The sequence below is a fragment of the Neopsephotus bourkii genome, unplaced genomic scaffold (assembly GCF_033783945.1).
Source record: "Neopsephotus bourkii isolate Nb327-2 ecotype Australia unplaced genomic scaffold, CSIRO-AGI_Nbou_v1 NB_1572, whole genome shotgun sequence".
Classification (NCBI taxonomy): domain Eukaryota; kingdom Metazoa; phylum Chordata; class Aves; order Psittaciformes; family Psittacidae; genus Neopsephotus; species Neopsephotus bourkii.
Window position 1 is genome coordinate 2,908,769 of NW_026902048.1, and position 23,527 is coordinate 2,932,295.

The window sequence follows — 23,527 nt, forward strand, 5'->3', positions numbered from 1 at the left end:
TGAAAGCAACTGCAAGCCTTATCTTCATCAGTGTAAGATACTGCTGCTTAGTGTTTCAAATCAACATCAAGTAGACAAGTGAGGCTTGCAATTATACTTCAACCCTCCACACTCAGCTATTGTGAATTGCACTCCTCTAGCTACACAAATAAGTAGTCTTAGTCCATAAAGCTCTCAAACACTAAATAATTACCAACTAGAGTACACTTGCAGTCGCTCCCTATGAGCGTCTTCCATAAGGAATGAGAAATTAATGCAGATTTGGACAATACTAAGGTAAAAACAGGTCTTTATTTTAAATGCCACTGCAATAAAATGAAGATAACTGAAATAAAGGTATCAAACTTTGTGTTTGTGACATGAACCACAGGAAAGTTAATCTCATATAATAGCTCCAGTTCTACGCATTCTCTTTAAAGGCTTTTCCCATTTAGATTTAGTGTCAGTAAATGATGCATTTTATTTTGCCTCAATTTATTTAATAGACTAGCTGAGTAAAATCAAGGATGTCGATAACAAGCAGTATTTTAACTCTTTCACAATGGTGGTATGAATGAAAATCATACTTGGCCTGCAAGGTCAAAATGGAAATCAATGCATTATAAAATTCTTCCATTGCACAGCACTAACAATTAGTGTTGGTTCACCTTCAAAGACCCAACGATTTTCCTCTCAAGCTTCCCTGGGCACTCACATCCCACTAGTAAATTGCATTTGCTTAGTGCACAAGTAAAATCAACTACCCGTTAATACAGCTAATCACTGCACCCAAGCTACAGAGAGCTTAGGGAAAGAAAAACAACAAGGGATCCAGAAAGACAAATTACATTCATAGGCAGCTTCATTTACAAAGACTTAAGAGAGTTTAAGGGGAAAACAAGTTAACTTTTAACACTCAATCCTAAAACTTACAAAAACTCAACTTCAAGAACTGATTTTTTCCTGTCACAAATGTTAATTTGGTGCAACAACAAAAAAGAAACTTGAAAATTTCAAATTAACAAGAGTTTTTACATGAAAAATTAGTAGCAAGTTACTTTAATTAACAGGTAACTTTCTGCTGAAAACTAAAAAGCTGAATAGGCTTTATGAACTAACAACTACTGAATTTCATGAACAAGTCTGCAGTCATGTGCTGTCGGAGCAGATGCAATCTGTTTAACTTTTACCAACCTTGTGATAGTGGGGAAGGATAGAGTGAACTGCAGTTTTCACCAGTTATTTGGAAAAGTAGGACATAATCCTTCTGAAAGCTGATCTTGCTTGTACGGCTTACTTGGTCTTTGCTTAGGACCCTCCTGAAATAAGTCAGTGCAGCAAACAAAGTGAGAGCCCTTGGGCAGTACACCACCCTGAAACCAGGAAGGCATTTCTAATGTAACCCTGGAATTTGCAAAGCAGCCACTATTACCATTTCCTTTTTCACACATTTACAAACTGATGAAATATTTCAGAGAAAAAAGACCTGCAGTTTAATATCTGTTCAAAGCTGAGCTCCTTTGAAAGCCTGACTAAACACTACTGAACAGATTGTTCCTATTAAGGAAGCTTTCATACTACAGGAACACAAACACCATTTGTATGTGAAACACCTTTCTCAGCATACATCCAGCTCTCCATCTTGGAGGTTGAGCTCTGACCTTCTCAATACACATCTGTCTTCACCCATGTGAACAGCTATTGGGAAATGTTTATGAGAGAGGCCCTGAGCATCCCTTTAAGATCAGTTTTACTTTTGGGTAACAGTTCTAAAAGAAAGACTTTTACAAGTATTTTAAAGAGCATCTGTTCTGAAGTTTCAGAAGTGAACTTCATATACATCACATGTGTCTTGAACCAGGCACTCAGTAAAGTCGGATCTTTACTATCAGCATCATCAGCAGAAGAATTCAGTGCTGACAGATGACTTAAAGAATAACTTCTTCTGCAATTCCCTTACTTATGGGGCTAGTTTGATACTAGGCACTGTATGACAACTCAAGCTCAGGTTAATTTCTTGGACTATGTTAACTCACAATAATAACTGGGTTTTTTTAACAGTCAAAGGAGGAGACTTACTAGAAGTTCCATATTCTGCCTCTCACAGTAAAGACAGGCTAATACATGCGTTGCGCAAGAAGGAGAATCCACCTCATGAGAGCCTAAAGGTATGTTGCTCAGAACGTGACTGTTGCCAGCCATAACATGGAAAAACCCCTGTATCAAATTCCAAAGAAGAGGCTTTGCTCTGCTCTCAGTAGAGGATTCAGAATGTTGAGGGAAGAAGTTCCAAAAGGAGGGGAATGACATCTTAAAAGAAAAAAAAAAGTTATTTGATTTTTATTTTAATGTGGGTTTTCTTTTTTAATCTAAGAATAAAGCTGAAAAATGCTGAAGATTCCTTTTTTTTATTATTTAAATCACAAAAGCAAATGAAAGAAAAATCCCCACAATATCTTAAGAGATAAAAACACTCTATTGCAATAAACACAACAGTGATTATGTTCATTTTTAGCAGTACTGAAGGCAGTTGCCAGACAAGCAACAAAGCCTTGAACCTTCTTAGTTATGAAGATCACCAGAGATGCCACCAAGAATTTGAGGGGGGGGGATTTTCTAGACCTGTGAATGGAGCAATGATCTGTAGAGCTTTAAGGCCGTACAGGTAATACATAAAATTAAAGCAATTAGCAATGTTATTTTTTATAGTATTTATGGATTTGCAGATAGATTTAGAAACTAACCTTCAAACACTCAAGAGCAAGACTGTAACACATACTTAAGAAATTCAATTTCTGGTAGTCTTGCTTTTCCACATCTTATATTCAAATCTACAGGAATAAGACTGACTAAAAGCAACTAAAGACCCTCCACTTTTTCCTCTCCTCTGCTATGCAGTCAATAAGCTCACATAAAACAAATACCACAAATGGAATCATTACTGAATTCAAACACAATGCAGCCACTTCCAGAGCTATTTCTGTGGTATATAACTGTGCCACTGTGTGTCCTCTCCATAAATCTCAAACCCAAGTTTTCAAACAATCAAAATGTAAAAAAACTCCAAATAATTCTGTTTGACCTTCATTAGTTAGGTCTGTGTGCCAGGTCTAATCAGTTCTCACAAGCACATTCCTTCTTAAAAACAAACTGTAGAAATACATTTTTCAAACTAAAAGGAACAGAATGCATTGTTTTGATGCTACAGCCTGAAGCCCTTTATCTGAGTTTTATCGAAGTATACTCTATCACTGATCAAAGCAGCAATGACAACTTAATGTTCTTTAAAGTTATATACTGCTGCATAAACTTCCCACTTTTGTCTTGTGGCCTCCAGCTCAGCATGTCATTGGGAGTATATTCAAAGGTCAAGAGACGTTCTTTCAGAAGCCCTGTTCCCAAGTGGCAGCTCTTGTGACTGCAGGAGTGGAGTGGGGTAGATTAATTCCATCAGGGCTCTGTTCCTGATGAAATACCCTAGATGATATACCCTAGAAACTTCAGGTTGTCGTTTCTTCCATCAGATGTTTGGCAGACTACTTCGTATGTTACTGTATGAACTATCTGTGTATGGCAGTAGCATTTCCGCATCACCCTGTTATTGATTTTATCATCCTCTCAAGACCTCACTCTAGGACTGAAAACAATACTGCATTTTAAATTCTTTTCTGTTTAATATTTTGCATGGGACTGGCTGATTTTCTAAAGCAAAGCTTGGAAGTGACTTGGACATGCAAGACTCACAATCTGTATTTTAACAATTTACCAAGAAATCTCAAATTGAGTTTACTAGAAAAATATTTTGCAATTTCATGTTTAATGAACTGTGTTGAAATGAGCTGTACTTAAGACTCCTTATTTAATAAACGGGCATCAGAACATACAACATAACTACCATGCTTCTACAATTATAATTAAGGTCTCCAACATCTCCGTTGAGTTTTAAGCTTCAGATGAATGCTTGTCATGATTACTTGAAGCACTCTCAGTATCTTTAAAATTCCTGCCTGCCCCCCACAGACAAGAGGAAAACCCCTGGAGAAACAAGGCTTAGTGCTTTTGAGAAATCAAGGACTGCAAATCTGAGGAAGGAGCCAGGATTCAAGAGGCAGTACCAAATCTCTTAACAATAAGAGAATCCAGTTAAATCTGCTCCCATACTCTCAGGAATGCACAAATCGTCCAAGTACCTCACCATTAGAAGCAGCACTCCAACTCCTTTATCTTGGCACAGCTCCTTTATCTCCTATCTAAAAAGCCCTTGCGGGGGACGGCTACCAGGGGGAAAGCCCATGGCCCAGAGCTTAGAAAACATACGTGTTCCTGCAAAGATTTTGATTTCCACAAGGGAGTATTGCAAAGCCAGAAGCACAACAGGCTTAAGAGTACCACTGGTAATAATTAGCTTGGCTCTTCTCTGCTCCATCCTGATTTCACCTACACCTCCCCAGCTTGCTTTGTAACTCCATTTCAGAGAAAGAAAGGAACTGAGTGAGAGAGAACTATGGGGCTGGTAGGGCCAGATTTTGCAAGTTTGATGCATGATAACTTTCACAAGCATCTCACACAGAACAGCAGGGAACAAGTGGCAACACTGGCCCATTCTCGGAAACTAGTTTCTAAGCACTAAGAACATAAGAAACGGGAATTTTGATGCTTCAGAAAATAAAAACTGAAAATAAAAATACTGGGCAACAGGCAGCTTTGCAGTGACAGCTGTGCCCTCGAAAACATATTTATTCTACAGCATAATAAAAAGGTATTTTAGTGATTAGAACTCCATGTGGTGTCATTCTAAGAAGTCTCTTTCCAGACACACAATGCCACCATAACACTCATTAAGTGTCTGTGCCCAGTAAGGATTATCACATAAAAAGGGAAACTTTACAGGTCACCCTCTGTCCAGTCCATAGAATCCAAATGAAATCAACGTGGACTTAAGTGCTGATGTACCAAACTGTACTCTCAGACACTCTTAGATCTATTAACAAACTCAGTAAGTACATGAGCACACTGTTCATGTTTTAAGTACAGTCAAACTTCAATCAGACAGAGACTTTTTGAAATTAAAGCATCACCAAAACCGGAGTAGGGACCTAAGAAAAAAGTGTGACTGATCCAAAATCATTATCATCTTGCTAAAATACATAAGAAAGAAAAACCAGTAAAGTTATGTTACAATATGTAAGTCACTAAAAAACGTAACACTAATATTAGAGAACTCAAACGCCTGGTCATTAGGATTTTGCTTCAAAAGGATTTTAGCCTTCAATCTACTGACATGAAACCTCATTGTTAGTTTCAGTTTGTCCCTGATCACTTTTCCAGATACATAACCACAGCAGTTGTTTTTAAGATCTATGTTTTTATACAATTGCAGGCACTTGGAAATACAACGTAATGAACCATATCACGGTTTCTTTTAAGTAAAAACATGCTCATTAAAACAGCTTAATTTCCAAATACTTTTCCCAGTGATCGTGCTAAATTAGAGTAGTAAATTTGAAGATGGAATTTTCTAGTCCAATAAGCCGAGTATACAAAGCAGTATTTGAATATGTAATTTAGATGTTACAAAGACATTGATGGCTTCTTCCAACTGTTTTCTATTAGTTTTCAGATTGACGAATTACAACACGTACATACTCAGCACATGCATTTTTGAGAACCTGCTGTGCAGCGCCAGAATGAGGAATACCACAGGCCATTGTTGAAAGAGATAGTTTTGTTGGGGTTTTTGTTTCTTAACGTCATTTCTGCTGCAGTTACGGGAAACGTCAGAGTTCCAGGATGCTTCATAGAAGCCTATCTGGAAGTTTTACAACAAAAACATACATTAGAAGAGCACTGTAAGCTTAAAATATAGCTCCTGAATTTTTCTGACTATACATTTATACTATTTTTGCTACCAGTATCGAGTGTCATTATGAAGCTTCCATGGTATACAAAAAACACTGCACAATAATAACAAAGAGGCTTTTAAATGCCCCTCAACAGTGCTAAGTGTTAAAAAACAACTGTAAGAAGGGGCAAGCAGACACAATGAGAATAGTGAGCAGCTCTGTATACACAGATGACTCATCCTGACACACTATACAGGTGAGGATACACAGGAAAAGCTTCAGTTAATGAAAATTTCCAGGAATTTAATGGAATTTTTCTATTCTCTGTCTTCCCTCTCCATAAATCTAAAGTACTCAGAAGTACAAGCCATCCTCCTGAGAATTTAACCCAAACCAAATGTTTGAGCAAAGTAATCTCCGTTATAAAATCTCATACAACAAACATCCTTGAATTGAAAAAGTACCCCCGTGTTTGGACATGCATGAAAACTAATCTGCTAAGGAATACAATATCCCACCCTGTGCTTTGGTCAGCTCTAGTTGGGGCACAAAGTCCAGTGACAATCAGGAACCATCCACACTGCCATCTTGTTCCTGACTCTTCAGCTATGACTGTTATAAGGGAATATATGTATATAGAGGAATCTTTCTTGTAAGAACTTTCAGCCCTTACAGGCTGTGACTTTATACAAGAGCAAAACATGTACAAATCCTTCCTCCTAGAAATCCAAACAATGTCTCAAAGATACCATCAGGTATTTTTGTTGTGCTTCTACATTAATACAGCGTAATTACTGCAGTCTTCTTAATCCTGATGGGGAAAAAAAAAACAATACAATACCAGCAAGTGTGGGGAAGTTCTGCACCGTTTCAGATTTAAAAGTATTTTCTGTTGTTGAACCAAGGAGCTAATGTAAGCCCAGTACACTGAACTCTGGGTTTCACACAGTAAACCAAATCTAGAAATGAATTATTAAACAGAGTACATATTTTACAGATCCGTGCAAAGAAAAACTTGACCTCCTTCAAGGAAAACAACATATTATGATAATAATAAAAAGATTTTTATTTAGGAGTCGATGCTCCTTTAAATAGCCACGTACTTACAGAGTGCAAAGCTCATGAAACCTAATCTATGTTTTCCTCAAATCCCCACAAGTCCCTTTACTTAAAAACACCACACTCCTGGATGGGTGCCTGGCGTACCAAACCTGTCCCGTCGTGCATATTTTTAGCCATGTTACTAAATTAGGAAAGCAGAGTGGACTAAGGTTATGCCAAGCCTGAAAAAAGAACAGGGTCTGCATCAGTTTGTGCCTTTGCTCTTAAAGTCATAACCATTATAAAAGAAGCCTGCATTTAAGCATCAAAGCAATCTACCCTTATCAGAGACAGTAATAAAAGCACAAGGGAAATATAGGAGTAAAAATAAAACATAAAAACAAAAAAGCCCAATTTATTCCTCCCCATTTTGAAGGCTGTAAATCAAAATACAGAGAACAAGTTGACAAATTAGTTAAAGCTACATATTTTAATGCCAGGGTCTAGAATAAGAATAGAATTATTGGCATGCTGTACCTATGATCAGTGGAAATCTACTGTGAAAAGGAGGCATGGAAGAAGTTGTGTTTATATGCCTTTAATTAAAATTTACTGAAATACCTTATAGTGAGCTCTGTTCAGAATTACTAAGTTGGGCATTCAAGAAGTCTTTACCAGTGAAATACTGGTATGAATAGTAAATACAGATATTGTACTTTATAGCAACTTAAAAAAAGTGAGAGAAATGAATATGCAGTTTTCATGTCTCAAAGCTTCTCTTGCCCCCAATTAAGAAAGCAAATTCCAAAGCAAAACAGACTTAGTAATAATCAAAAAACATTTCAAGGGTTACTCTATAAATAGATGAAGCAGTAACCAACAATTATAGTTTGATTTATAACTTTAATAGCAATTGAACCCTCCTTGTCAGCACCTATGCAAGTGATCCAGTATTTATCTGTTAAGTTATACTTTTCAAAATTCACCTTCATAAACTCTTCCAGCCTTCTGCAACTGCAAGTTGTTTCGGTTAGAAAACCTCCCTGACCTTACTGCTGTTAATTTCCTATTAATTTAGAGGGTTATTAATTATGGAGATATAATTATTAATTTCCTAATAATGGGTGGAAAGACTCAATCCTCCCCAATGTTAAATATGATCAACCTCAAAAAAGGTGTGGTCTTAACAAATGGAATGGGAACACCCAAGTTCTATTTCTGGCTAACACTGACTCCTGCTGTGGCCTGGAGCAAAGCACTTCTGTGAAAAACACTTTTTTTCCATTCTGTAAAATGAGGATAACACTCCCTTATCAGCTTCACAGGATCTTTCTCAAATGCTTTGAAGATGAAGTTTTATAAGCCTACAAATGTATTTTAATGAGGCTTAAACTGACTATATTTCTAAAGCAATTTGCCTTAAAAAGGAAAAGTATTTGAACAGAAATGAAATTACTATAATTGCTATTAACCTCCCCTAAATACTGCCTTTAAAAAACCAAAGGCAGATGAATAAATTTCCCTTCACATTCTACCTAAATGAAGCAAAATGGCAACAAGTGGATGCGGTATACAGAAGTCACAAGAGACAACACAGAAATGCCAATTTGAAATGGAAGCTACACATCTATTTGGGGGAAGAAAAACATGTCTTTGCCTCCTGCAGAGATCCTGTGCAACTGCTGATGCTACCCAGTCACCTGCACTTTAACTTGACAGAAATAAGAAAGAGCATCACACATTTTACATGAAGTTTAGTATTATTTGACTGCATTTTAATTTTTTGGCCTATTCAATGCACTCAGTTCTTGGTTTTCAAAGTTCCCCAACTACAAACACAAAAGGAAATGGTCTACCCCATGTAAAGACAAGTGCTGATAAGAGGGTTTTTTCCCCTTCTTAAAAGGAACTTTGCCAAAAGATGGTCTGGGATCATAAACCATACCCTATTCTTTGTTTAATTACTTAGCTTTTGCTCTTGACTTGGCAAAACATTAAGCCTTTCATTTTAGTAAATCTATAATTAACTCCACCATGTGCTGAGTAAACATAACCTCATTTTTAATTAAACCTTAGAACAAGATGCTAAAACTTGCCAGTTCTAAGGAGGAGTATCTTTCAAGTAATGTGCAATAAAAACCCTAATCCTTGTCAAACACAAAACTTAAGTCTGACTTTGAGTATGACCCAAAAAGTCTTATGTAGTCAAAACATGCATTCACTAACTACAAGGCCAAAATTTTAACATGAAGAGCCATCACTTCAAGTTTCCAAGGCTAAAGTCAAACCAGACCTTAATGGCAACACAACAAAACAGAAAGATAACTTTGGCTGTGGGACTCCGAGGAATAATTCTTACAGTACGTATCACTGGATTGATATTTTTGCAAATGATGCAGCAATCTTACATGAAGAGAAAGTTAAGTTCTTAAGAATCAAAGGATTTGGAATATCATATGCATTATAAATACCAGAAACAAAGGGGAACTTTCTAATTACTCATGCATAAGTGAGAAGACTCAACATTTACTTCTGACAACTGAACTCACTCATATAGGACTAACTACAATTCTACATTATATTGAGGCAAATCCTCTGACTAAAATCTCAAAACAAAATTTAGCTACTATGAAAATGTAATGTCAACCTTAAGTCAAGCTTATACATGAAATCATGTATGAAATAACAACCACCTTCTCTTTATGCTGCAACTCTGAGATTTTTTCAAGAAAGATCCCTGGCATTACATAACTCAAAATGGCCCTCAAGAAATCAATTATTTAAGTGCTACAGTTAATGGTAGGAAACTCCACAAAACCTGACTTCATGTTCAAGAATTACATACAGCAGAGCCAAGTAAAAGAAGCAAGAAATTAGTTCAAGACAGAAGTTACGAGATTTACAGTTTGCAGAACAAAAAACCCACTATGCATTCCAATGAAAAACAGTGCTCAAGAGAACTTTGTAATATTCAATCTCATCCTCTCACTCATCTGCAACCCTTTTAATCAGCTCTCCTCTCAGAGTTTCTCAGTTGGTCATTCTGATTACCACAGAATCTAGACACTGATGACTGCATCAGGCAGAAGCCGATCCACATATTAACCTTAGGCAGAGTATACTCAAAACATGACTTCAAGAGAATTTCACAAAGCATTTTCTTGCAGCCATTTTATATTATATTCGAATTTCAACATACTTATTCTGGACAATTTTTTCCCTTCTCATCAAGTTCAGCTTAGTCATCTTTCAGCAATCCTCACAACAACTTCGTGTTGCCTGACGGAAGTCCCATTGTTTCAGTGGTAATGCACAATTAAACAAAGTGCCTTGAGGCCAAAGTACATGATTTTATCCACGGGTGACGCTGATTTGGTAGTGTTTGCTAAACACTACAAGAGTGCCACAGCACAGAAAGTGCTTTCTAATCTCCAAGGAACACAATTTCTATGCTTCACCTAATGCCCTTTTTCCCTTTATCAGTCCTGTACTGCCCAATTTCTTCAAGAAAGCAAGCTTATGTATTGATGTTTTCACCATGTATTTTCATTATTCTCCTCCACCTCCCCCATTAAAGTAACTTTTAAAAGTAGTTGGACAATCATGATCAAACCTGAGAAACTGAGAGGTCTTCATTATGAAAGTCTCACAAGTTTTATGAAGACAGGTACGCAGAGACTAAAATCTTGCCCATCACATTGAAAATAAACCACAGCACAAGCACAACCTCTCTTAGAGCCTGAAGACTGTCTATAATCAGTCTGAAGATCTTCATAGGGCCTCATTATGCACACTATTTCAATTGTTTTAAAATTAGAGTCATACTAGATTTCCATAAGGCAAACCTTAAATAGTACAACGGAACTTAAAGGAGCACAACTGTGGAACAAAACCATTAAAAATGAATAATGAATCAACACAACGCTATTAACTGCATTGTTTCTTTCAGTTCTTAATCACAACTAAGATACAACAGAATCATTCTTAAAATATCAAATTCAATAGAAAAGTGTTGGTATTCAGACAATGGCAAAATTTTCCAACTGTTCTGCAGCTGTAATGAAGACATTGTTTTAGCAATTGATGAAGGCTATTACTAAGAGTATCCTCCTCCTAGATATCCATGCAGCTTCAACAAAAACTGAGGGTACTTTTAACACCGGACACTGGGAACGGAGAAACAAGAGGAATCACAGGGCAACAACTCTAAAGTAAGCTTTTTATGTGATGACATCATTATGCTGCAAATTAGCCTATCTGGGTACAAAAGGTGAATAGTGATCAGCCTTTTTGGCTCTTCTGCTGTGATAAACAGTTCACTGCCATTTGGGTGGTATGTGCAGGACTAAATCTGTAAGAAAATGAGTTTTGAAAGTTTATTCCATAAATGACCATCACCTAATACCTGAAAGCTATTTCTTTAATGCAGATCTTTAAAATCTGTACAAGCTGCACTGGCAGAAACTAAATTATATCTTAAATGGTTACTTATTATAAATTAAAAGCAATTAAGAGCTGTCTTTCCCTAACAGTGCTGTAAAGAAAGCAGTTAACACAGTAAAATCTGGTACTGCAGTAAAATCACACCCCATCCTAGCTCATTTTATTAACTTTGCTAGCTTTCCTGACAGAAAGCTATTTAACACTATTAAGAAGATTCATGCTACCAACGTAATTAAGGGTAAAAGTGTTTTCCAGAACTTCCTAATTTGCTCTATTTTTTCAACTGTAGAACATAAGTTATTTTTGTAGATGAAAAGTTTTAGTTTTCAAACTCAAAAATTTTGTTACAAAATCATCTTGAATTCTTTGCAATTCTACAATGAAAAACTATGAAAATATGCTTGGAAGCCCTCTTCAGAAAGTGTTATGTTTAGGAAACACTCAATGCAGTAGATTAACTCTCCAGTGGGCAAACTCTTCAGTGTAAGTGAAAGACTAATCTTTTTGACTGGTAACACTCAAGCTGTATGACATCCCATCATGTTGATAGTGACAGCATCTGCACAGACCGGATTAGTAACGATAGCAGTAATGGCGTATGTATGAACTGATGGTACATGACCAGCAAACCAGAAAGACCACACACCACTGAATTCTCCTATTCAACAGTAGGCAACAGTAGTATTATTTCTAAGCATGCAAAATTCTTGTGCACACAAACCTAAAAGCACACTGCTCAGTACTGAATTCTGTAAACTTGAGGAGAAATTAAATGCAGTGTGCCTATGCAGCTGATACCAGCTCCTAATCAAATGTGGTAGACACGAAATCAGCTCCTCAGTAATGTAAATTATCCTTTTGAAAGTCTTTTTAGGAACCTTTTAAAGTTAATGTGTGAAGTTTTGCAGAAAATGTGTCACTTTTTCTTTGAACAAGTCTTTCTTTCATGGTACAGCACCATAAGGTAAATTATCTTTGAGGAACATAAAGCACACTCAAGTCACTCCTTCCTTTTGAATGTAGGACATCTGAAAATTGATGGAAATTTTATTGGCCTTGGGTCATAATGTTTAACAGGTTTATCTAATTTCATTCCAGAGCATTTACATAGTCATATGAATTTCCTTCTTTCTAATCATAATCATCCTTTGACTTTTTCTTACTAAGCTTATTATGCCTAGCAAAGTACAAGGAAAGGACAGACAGACTTCTGCACCCAAAACTTCAAGGAGCAACCTCAATATATTTGAGAACAAGCAACGTGAATTTACAAACACATGAAGGCTACACTGAGAAGTTAGTTAAAATTAGAGCCAACAGCTAACCCTGTTAGATTAAGTTAGACCACTTGTTTGAAATGGTGGCCTTAGATTTTGTCATCTTCGCAGAAAATGCAAATATGACAGAAAAAATACTAAAAAATAAAATACAAAATATCTAAAAATCATCATCATCATCTCATCTGCAAAGATGTAAGGGCCATGGAAGAACAATAATCAGTTATGTCTGCTTATCAGAGTATCAGAAGGCCAAAAAAAATAATAATTCAAAATCTGCCTATGGCCAACTTTTGCTGACCTTGTGTCACATTTACTTTAAATAAATAGTGCTTTTTAGTTCTGAGCTAGTAAGACAAACATTTGTTATTTACTGTCATAGCGAGGTAGAACTGCCATAGGCAAACCTACCAGACATGTGTCTTTACAGAAAATACAAGAATAGGGCTGTTGGGCAAAAAAGAAACAAAGGACAGACTGGAACCCGTTATATTGTGGAAAATTGGAAGAAACATCGTTTTCTCATAACGACAGTTGTCATTGCCATTTTGTGCGTTCTCATGGAAGTTCAGTATTTTCTTGATACAATAGCAAAGACTGTTAAATACACACATCTTTTCCCACCTCATAAGCATTTTTCAGGACTTTTCTTGACCTCAAGTACATATTGCAAGGCTTTTTTCTAACTACAGAGTATATTTAGTACAATACATATAATGGCAATCCCTGCCTAGTCTTTAAATGCAAGTTGTACAATGCTTCAGCTGTAAGATATGAATAAACCCAGAGGAGATCAGTGTGCAAATTAAGTTCAAACAGATTTTGTCATTGCTGTAATCCCTCACATGCTGGTGCTTACCTGCAGGTAAGTATTTCAGCTGGTTGTTGGCCAAGCGAAGGTGACGTAGGGATCTCAGGCGGCCAATCTCTGGACACACAATTTCGAGGGCATTATCGCTTAGGTCTAGAAACTGCAGTTTAACGAGGGAGCCAATGGCTTGTGAGAGAACAGATTAAAACATCGATGTGACCCAACAGTAAAGTTAAAATCTTAATAGGGCTATGAGAGGATAAAAAGCCACAGTAGCTAACACCTATATCTAAGCACATTTGGTCGTATTAAAGCAGGTCTCACAACTAACAATTTGTGAAAACACTTATCTATCCAACAAACAGGGCTGCTGTCAGCGAGACAGCAAGGAGAAGTGATGTACAGAATAATGCCATTTCTAGATTCTCCTTGCATGATTCTGCTCCGAAATCACTTTTTCCATTCCTTTGAGTTTATCCAATTTATATATTCAGGAAGAGTTTAAAGTACTTGCCTGAAGTTGGGCACATAACTCTACAATTAAGACAAGGAAGAGAAACTAGTACAAATTCTTAATACTTTACGTTTCAAATCTGTCATGACCTAAACCAGCAGCGTATTCTGCATGGCAAGCAGAAGACACTTTGGATTTTTTCTTTCTGCAGATAAGTGCCATTTAGACTTTTCACTTTCTGCAATTAAAACTGAAGCAAACAGCATTTAGGTGCATTTAAGAATTCATTAAAAGAATTTAATGTAACATAAACAAGGATATTATCAACTAAGAGCTACACTGGTAGGTTTGTATGAAAATATTTAATGTTTTATGGGAAAATAAAGGAAAAACAGGCCTCTTCAAAGAAGAAAAATGAATATTTTATGATTCCTGCCAGTTATTGTAAGCTGGTAGATTACTTACCTTCAGGTACAACAACTATGTTATTTGAATGAAGGTACCTGGGGGGAGGAGAAAAAAAAAAGCAGAGGACACCACCTGTTACCCTCAAGGACTTCTGCTACATAATCAGTTTGCAAAATATCCAATTTCAGACACAAAGAGCACCCTCAAAGCCCTTCCTCTATGACCACAAAAGCTGTGGAAACTGTATAAACTGGCAATGGATAGGTATTTCAGTTTCACTTAAATGATAAACAAAAAAATCACTATAAAACGATTAACATAAAAGAGAATGACACACAATCCTTTACAACAAAACATTCACAGTTACAATAATACCAGGCTTTAGTTTTGAGAGTCTTAAGAGGAAAACAAAAAGGAAAAACAGTAAGATAAATAGAATAACCAAAATGAGCCATATTTAATCACCAGGTTATTCCACACTAAATGCTGGGCAAGAAAAGTAAAAAGCTCAAATCCTATATACAAGTTATATGATTATAAACATTTTCCCCTACACATAAACTCTTAGACCATTACTGACTGATGAAACAAGTACATCATCTACTTACTGCAAGTGGGGGTTTCAAACTTAAGAGTACATTTTTCGAAAGAAAAACCCAATGCTACACATGGTTTTAGGCTACTGTGTGGCCCAATCTCTCACTAAGAATATCCAGCACCCTCTGCTGGAGTACTTCCAGTATTACGAGTAACATAAAAAAACCCAAGATTTTACGTATTAGTTCTCAATCAATATTGCTGCAAATGAAATAACAGGTCTTGTAGAAAAATAACAAGTTTTCAAATCTTGATATCCAATTGTAAAGGAACACCAGGAACTCTATGTCCAATTGCTTAGCCACACATGGAAATTATCTGCACAGCATTATTTCTACTCTGTTCAGGCAGTATTTCCTATAGTAGAAGCCTGTCTCTTTGAGGAGATAGAGGTAGAACAAGAAAGACATGAACATTTCAACTGCATGGAGCATCTAAGCCTTCTAGTTTTCTTTAAAAACATTTCAAGTTTACTAAAAATGTAACAAACATATGGATAGCAGATACGTTTATAGGAATATGTATATCAAACCTCAGGATGAGAATTCTCCTACTCATTTCAGCTGCAGCTCCTAAAAACACTTGTTAACTATTTCACTCAAGCTAAATGAGCTCAGGGTATGCTATGAGGATCTACACCTAGTACCCCAGCATGCTGGGATACAACATACAAGGAAACAGACAATAGTGAAGTTTTAAAAATATGTAAGTGAAATTGCTTAAGGATACCACTTGCAAGAAAATCCGTTCAATTTGTATTTCAAAATTTAAAGCTACTGCAACAAATTCTTCTTTAAGTAAATCTTTATTTTGTGGTCTTACTCTGCCAACAAAACATTTCTCACTGTCTGATCAAACACTGACTTGTCCTACTAGAGCTACACAAACCACAAGCCCACTGCAGCTCTCTCTAGACCACCAGAATGTGTGGGGTAATGATGGCACAACTAAACCTGCTGAACCCTAAATAATGAGGTTTGACTCCTACAATTCAGTGTTTGTAAGAGATGACTAAGCTGTAATGTATACAGGTTTTCCTAAAAGCATCATCAGATAACACGGAGATTTCCTGATGCCCCATGGCAAATCATTAAATACTAAGTATATCAAATACAAAAATATTTATTTTACTGCTTCAGAGCATAAACATATTCTCAGGCATGATGAGACAAGACTGTCTCTCAAGCAAGTCAGAGACTGCAGTGACCTACAAAATAGTTCAATTATACTGTGGTCATGTGTACCAGAAAGGTGTGGTTTCAAGGGCCAAATTAAGATGACAAGATCAGACATCTGAATGCATTAGACTGCTCACATACACACCTCATCCTACTTGGAGCTTTCCATTAAATAAACAGAATCAATGGTCCATCACTTACTCAACTGAAAGTGAGCCAAAGGAGTTAAAAGGGAAAAAGGAGATGTCCCTTTTAACATCCTTACACCAATCCTACCATAGAAAGAAATAATAACCTTACAAGAAGAAAATGGGAGGGAAGGAAATACTGACTGAGAGGCTTACAGCTTAAAATTAGTAGCCATGATAACAGAGTTCATGTGACATCCATTCTTTGGACAAGACTGGATAAACTGCTCTGTCCATAGCAACCACCATGAAATAGTTACTACTCTGATCATTCCTGCTCCTGTTAGACAATCTGTGCCTTGCTTCCAAAAGAACTGATTACTACAGTCAGCAAGACTAAGATCATAATACCCCTGGGTAGCTGGGGTGGAAATGAGCAACTAGGGATGGGCTGGAGGCAGTAACCTGTTATTCCAGGTCTGTTACAACCACCTGACCATTGCATTTTGAGGTTCCAGTGCTTTATCAGCGTGACAACAGTGTACACAGGAATTGGATGTCAAGTATTTTTTCCTTCAGCAGTGTAGACATTTGTATAACAGTTCTTGTTAACACAATAAATAAGAACTCGTAAAAAATACTAATATGGGACTCAATACATCTGGATATACCTCCTTTAAACCAACAACAAATTACTCTTTCTTGCCCTCCGAGAAACCCTTCACACTTAAAGAGGTAGCTTAGGTATACAAGCAATACATTCTAGAATTATTTTTAAGATAAAATGGATCATAATAATAAAAATATATTAAAACTCCTACACAAACTCACAATTCCACGAGGTTTGGAAGCTTCTGTGCAAGGTTTTCTGGCTGAAAAAGAGTTAGACATTTTTTAGGTTTCAAAACAAAACACAGACACACACACACACATTGTGTACCCAACTCATTTTAATAACCATACTAAAGCACATCAGCAGCAGAAAAAATGGCAACAAGGAGCTTACATACAATACCCTATTTCCACACCACTGCATGTTCACCATCAGTGCAATGTGGGATATAGCAAGGGTGAGCAAACAGAACTACAGCCTCAAAGTGACATTAACGTGTTGTCAACCAAACAATAGTTGGACTTCTGAGGCTGAAAAGATGGATTACCAGAACCTCACTTTTGAAATAGATCAAGTGAGTTGAAGCCAAGAGACCACTAAGAAGCTGCAGCCTCTACAGACTTGAAGCAGAACAAGAACTATCGAAGTTGTCTACCCATAATGTATTATATTTTGTAATGCTGCTAAACTGGGAAGTGACCTACCAACTTTGTGTCGCTTAATCAACTACCACCAAGGCAGAAGTGCTGAATCCAAACTAGATTTCCACATTTGCACATTCACATGCATATCATTTTCTAACTGCTAACTGATCCTTAGCTGCAGTTTCTTCTTGATGGCATTTATAACCATGAACATACATCACAAGATCAGCTTCACAAATTTTACATGTCATGTTGTAACCATATCAAAGTTATTCAAGGTTAAGAGTTTTATTGTGTAAGAAATCTATTTTAAATAACGATATGTTTTATTGGGAGCTTTTACAATACACGTATTGAGATACAAATTAATTGTAACAGCAGCTCAATCACATGGTTAATTTTGTGTTAAAAAAAACTAGCAATGTTCCCTGTCATGTAAATTTAAGGTATATTGTTACCTAAAATACTTTGTGTTTATAAATTTATTATTAAGGAATAGGCTAACCTAAAGAACTAATATCATAACATTTTTATGTAGCAAACATGCCACATCCTAGGCTTGAGTACAAAAGGAATTTAACCGGAGCAGCACATAAGGGCTCTGTTGACGTCAAGACCCAAGGAACAGGCTGTAACTGATCAGCTGTTGCCACCTACTGGAAGGTTTCCTACAGTACACTGATCTCTGCACAGGATCCTATTTGGTCAAAGAGAAAAGCTTAAGCTAAGAAAATATGCAAAGACTGCAACTTAGCCAAGCACAAAAAGTTCAAGCTTTAATTTAATAAGAGGGAACTTTAAAAAACAAATTGTCATTCTGTTAGTATAGGGATACTAGCCTGAATCACAAACTATTTTCACATTATACTCCTGCTTTAAGAAAGCTAACCTTAGGAGAAAGACAACTTGACAGTTTAGCAAGTCTATAATAGAAATTCTGCTTATCTTCCTGAATACCACAATAACAACGGGTCTGAATCAAAGTTGCTCAATGCAACATTCTACAACAAAGCTATTCACAATCCACAAACTGAGAGGTAAAATTAACCCTGGTCTCTACTGCTGACATGACAACAATGAGAAATGAATCACCAATTCTGCCACCAGTTTGTCTCGCCCTCACACCCACTGGATACTTCTCAGAAAGTGAACCTGCTGATATGTCTGATCAGTAAAGCATCATACATTCTGAGTCAGTAAATTAAGAATAATTGTTCTTTGATATCACTAGATCATGTTTTTGACAGTCCCATCAAGGCAAACACGTATTTCCTTTTAATAGATGGGGAAACAGGATTACTGTAAGGTTAATGGCATCAAACATTAAATGAGAAGTTGAAAGACCTGATGCTGGGACATGGGTGTGCTCTATAGCTTCCTGATACACTCATTATGTCAGGGCCCTCTATCATAACCATCTTGCCAATGAAGACACAAAAGAATTATTCTAGGCAGGGTATCTGTAAATTCTGTCAGTGTAACTATTCCAGACCTTTTCATAAAAACCATCTGTCAAGGACTAAAGTCATTTTAGAAGAGCAAAGAGAACAGCTGATTCAGCCAACATTTTTCAGAACTCTGAAGGAATGAACTGGTTGGACAAAAGTACCACTTGACTCTAAAAAAAAATATGATGCAGATTTAGTTTTGATGACTGCTAATAATTCATATTCAATTTAAAGTATTTCTTGATGACCTAATACTCATCATACTGCATAGAAACGAAGGAGAAAAAGGCTGAACCATCTCCTTTCAATCACTTACTTGTTTTCAACTATTCTCAGATGATACCCTCCCACAATGTAACTCTCTTACTACTTCTTTACTGAAACCAAGAGGAGTATTTGTCCTACCAGCAGTGGACATGAAAAAAATCATTATGAAAAAAAAGACTGCTTTGTAAAAATACTGATGACTTCTGCTCTCCCCTATTACTCCTCTTCCATTCTTTTTCCCATTTCTCTTCTCTTTCTGCAAAAGGAATTAGCCTAAATCTCAACCTCCTCTTATAGGGCATGTCCTCTAAAAATCCCTTGCTGCTGTTTTCTAGGTTCTTTCCACTTTACCTAGGTTATTCATAAGTATGAAACTCCAGGCTCAGTGTTTGTCCCAGCTTATGCTTTAATGGTGTCCAATAACCATTTCCTTCTCCTTTTAATGTAGAATGAGAAATTTTCTAATTTCCAACAAAAATCTGCCTTTTTTTTGTATCATACTGCTGACTTGATAGATTTTGGTCCACTACAACTTCCAACATCTATTCTGCTGAACAGATGCTCCATGAATGAGACCAAATTTTGTTTGCCTAGTTCTAAACTACAGTGCCATGCACTTGAATGAGATTCCATCAAGTCATATTATGAGCAAGTTATTCCATCATTTTGAATCCGAATGCTCTACTTCATGCTGTTTGCAAGTCACTTTGCCTAGGTAGGATCTACATTAAGTTTTGTTTAATTTCCATAATTACAATACCAAACAGCACTGGGTGAGAGCTGCCTGCCTCATTTGATACATCTACTGTTGACAGTAACCATTAATTACTCTTACGGCATCTTACATCTCTGCTGGCTGATAATATTAACAGATATTGAGAGGAAATGGAGTTAAACTGTTAACTTGCAAGACAGTTTTGGTTTCTAATTTAGAATTACTTGTAGAAAAATGAAAGCAGGCTCCACCACATACATGCAGAAAAGTTACATGCAAAACTCTCCTTATGATTCTTTCATCCTCTGGACAGTGCAAACTTCATGAACCTTACACCACAAAAATAATCACTGAATTTTACAGAGCATCAAAGCAGAACTGTTCACAGTCTTTGGTGAATTTTTAAAGCAGCCTTAATGCATAACCATGAATCCTATCCTCCCGTTAAATTATTAACCACAGGACTTGCGCAAAACCAAAGAGTGCAGTACATGCACACTTAAGTGACTTACTCAAGGGGAAGAAAAAACATAAAATTTTCAGAGTCTTTTCAGCTTTTTACCCATGAAGTAAAACCCTTATTGAGGATTTCCAGTGTATTGCAGAGAAAACTTTAAACACTATTCCTTAAACTCAAGTACTGAACTTTTTCTAGGAAGCACTGAAAAACATAATTTTGGTGAATTTTAAGTAGTCAAGACCTTCAGCTCCTTTGCCCTGGCTATTATTTTATCTATCATACCAGCCCAAGATAATAAAAAGCAAAAATAACTTAATTATTTGGACACTTGAGCCTATCAACAGTGGCAAGTTTTGACTCTCTGTAGAGAATCTTACCAGCTCAGAATGTCTCATACAGTTATTTAACTACCACACACTGAATTCTGAGATTACAGCATTCATTCAGGGTAAGAATTTCTTCAGTTCAAGGAAAAAACAAAACAAGAGGACATAACAGAAAATCCCACAACCCTGAAATCAAATGTTTTCTTTTGTGTTTTTCTCCTATCAACAGCAGCCCCTAGCCTGACCACTAATGTGAGCAAAATTTGTAGCAGTTAAAAAATACACCCCAAAACAACAATCTTCATCAGAAAACCCTCAGCAGATCTTCAAAAAGCTTCAACTGAGTAACCATAAAATGTTTTAAGCTTTCATTTATTCTCTACATTACCAATGCAACTTTAAACGTAATACAACAAATACTTGTATTTCACGATCGATGATATTCAGGATCAGATTTGCCGCTAGATTATTATGATTTGTAAATTATCCTGTTTTTTCTGTTTCGAAAATCAGAATTCCTAAACACACAGACAGTAAACGTTACAGTAAAGAGGTTGTCGTACCAATGTGGTCAGAGAATTTCGTTTCATATAAAGTCTCTCCAAGTACTGCAGCCCCTCATCTTTCAGTAACTCCAAAGGGAAGTGATGGAGATTTCGATAATTCAAGAACAAGTTCTTGTGCCTTTCCAGCTTTGCCTCAGAGATTGTTTTACATAGTTCTGATGCCATGACTAAGCAGCACATCTAGTGCATTGCATCTTCTGAAAGCAGACCCATGTCTAGGAGACAAAAAGAGAAAAAAAACAAACAAAACATTATCCAGGTGTATGTCATGAGTTCTTCTGTGGCAAGTGTTAGTCATTGCATATTATCTGATAATTTACCTAAATACACTTATTCCAATTAATACATAAATAAAGTACCCAGAACATCCACATCACAAGATAGGCTAGAAGCAAGTCTTTTGACTCTTTTCTGGATGAGATGAAGTTTTAACATGTTACCAGACTGGCCATAACAAGAGTTTAAGGTATATTGTAATGCTTTTTCCCATCCATTTTCACTAGACCTTTCAAAAATTTTATATTATCTGAAATTCAGATAATAAGAAGTTGCCACCAGAATATAAGGAAACCTCTCTACGAACCATTACTGATGTCCTGCACCTATTTATTCTGTGAAGCATGCTGAAAGAAGAATCCATAGGTAAGAAAAATACACCATTTACTAGAGAAGGATTTATCAGGTGGCTAAAATGGCTTTAAGTAGCTTGTAAGGAGAATGACAAAAGTTTGTTAACCTTTCCTATATAAAACTACTGGAAGAATTTAATCAATTGGTAGAGATACTGGGGATGGGCAGCCAGTAAGGCCATTTAAAAACAATAAACTAATACATGAGAAATGTGAAACTTCCAGGAAGAAAATTTATAGGTGGATGTGACAGCAGATTTTCAGGTCTCTACAAAAAATAAAACCATTAAGAACTAAATGTCAAGCTTTAACTGATAGCTTCAAAACCAGAAAACAAAAGTATGAAGACAAGTTAAAAATTAACTTAAACTCGATTTTATTTAGCTTGTTTTCCATGTATAACCAAAATTTTAGTCATTATTATGTTGTTTAGATTTAGATGGTACATCTTTTCAGCTATCTCAGAAGTCAGGAGAACATAATAAAGACAGACTACTTATTAATTCAGAGTGTATATAAATAGATTTCCATTAATAAAAAGCAAGGAATTCTGACTTCTTCCCATCAATAACATTTTCTATTGTAGTTCACTTCTTTACTGAAGGAGAGATTTCTCATCATAACAGACACTGGAAGTGAAGGTACTGAGTTACAGTTATATAATGGTAGTTGTAAACAAAGCACCTTAAACTGTCAGCTGAAAACTGACAACTAGAGCATACATGTAAATAAAACTGCTTTATCAGTTTCCGTAATTCCCTTGATTTGTGGATTAAGCAGCTTCTGCCAGTGACCTATGTCCTTTTGGAAGAATAAAACATTTATTTTCTTAAGGAGTCCCATAAGCACTACTATTACTAATCACAACTTAGATGTAATATCCTGCACACCTTACCTAAGCTTATCCACAATCCAAGCCATGCTAAAATCAGTTCTGCAAACAAATGATCACCCTGTTGGGACTTCTATATAAAAGACTAGAAAGGATCAGTCTAACTTTGGTTAAGCAGTATTTTGAGTGAGAAGACCATGCTGTAACAAGCTGCCTTTATCAGCTATCTTGAAAAGACAGGGTACACACACTGCTGGCCCTTGGCACCAGCAACATCAAAGCTCCCTTAATTCAGCTGATGGAGGAAATTAAGCCGCTACAGTTTTAAACTATGCATCTGTAATCAGCATTCAAAGAATTCAAGGAAAAGCATTTGAATGTTTCATGTGCATAGTCTGAGAGTATTCATGCAATAACTGCTGCAATATAAGAAATGGTAACGGAAGGCTCATCTTCCTCTGATGCATTTTGTTTAAGGAACACTGATAAGTCACAAAACACATCCATAAATATCTAACAGCCTTTCAACTTGTCCAGAGATGCTTTTTAGGTGTTTGCATTTGCAGGCACCTAAAAAGAGTTCAGAGTTGTGACTCCATAGACCAACTGGGCCACACTCAGCCGTGGCACACATGAATACTCAGACACGCAAACCCATATATGCAAAACCCACTCATAACATACTCTGTTTTGGCTCTTACTTCAAAGGAAAACCCTCCTCCCACCAACAGCCCAACTTTTCCTCTCTAAAAAATCTTTTCCCAGCGGTGAGACACAGCATTAGCAAGAAGGACGAGACATAATCGCGATCTTTAGAACGGAAAAGGGAAGATGAGGGCAGGTAATAGCCCTGCGAGGAGTCAGGTCG

General features: G+C 36.5%; 1 protein-coding gene across 6 annotated transcripts in view; it reads right to left on the reverse strand.

Moving 5' to 3' along the window:
- Positions 1 to 21,517, reverse strand: part of LRRC28 (leucine rich repeat containing 28) — a 50,368-nt gene extending 28,851 nt beyond the window's left edge. The window contains exons 1-4 of one of the 6 annotated variants that reach the window (XM_061371246.1): positions 21,196 to 21,517; positions 16,991 to 17,031; positions 14,314 to 14,351; positions 13,443 to 13,580 (exon numbers count right to left, since the gene is read on the reverse strand). In XM_061371246.1, coding sequence (XP_061227230.1) covers positions 13,443 to 13,580; positions 14,314 to 14,351; positions 16,991 to 17,031; positions 21,196 to 21,378 — 400 coding nt within the window. In that variant the 5' untranslated portion in view covers positions 21,379 to 21,517. Of the gene's footprint in view, positions 1 to 2,058; positions 2,290 to 13,442; positions 13,581 to 14,313; positions 14,352 to 16,990; positions 17,032 to 21,195 lie in introns of those variants that run through there. The other 5 variants (XM_061371240.1, XM_061371241.1, XM_061371242.1 and 2 more) reach the window with 5 other exon arrangements.
- Between the last annotated feature and the right edge of the window lie 2,010 nt (positions 21,518 to 23,527).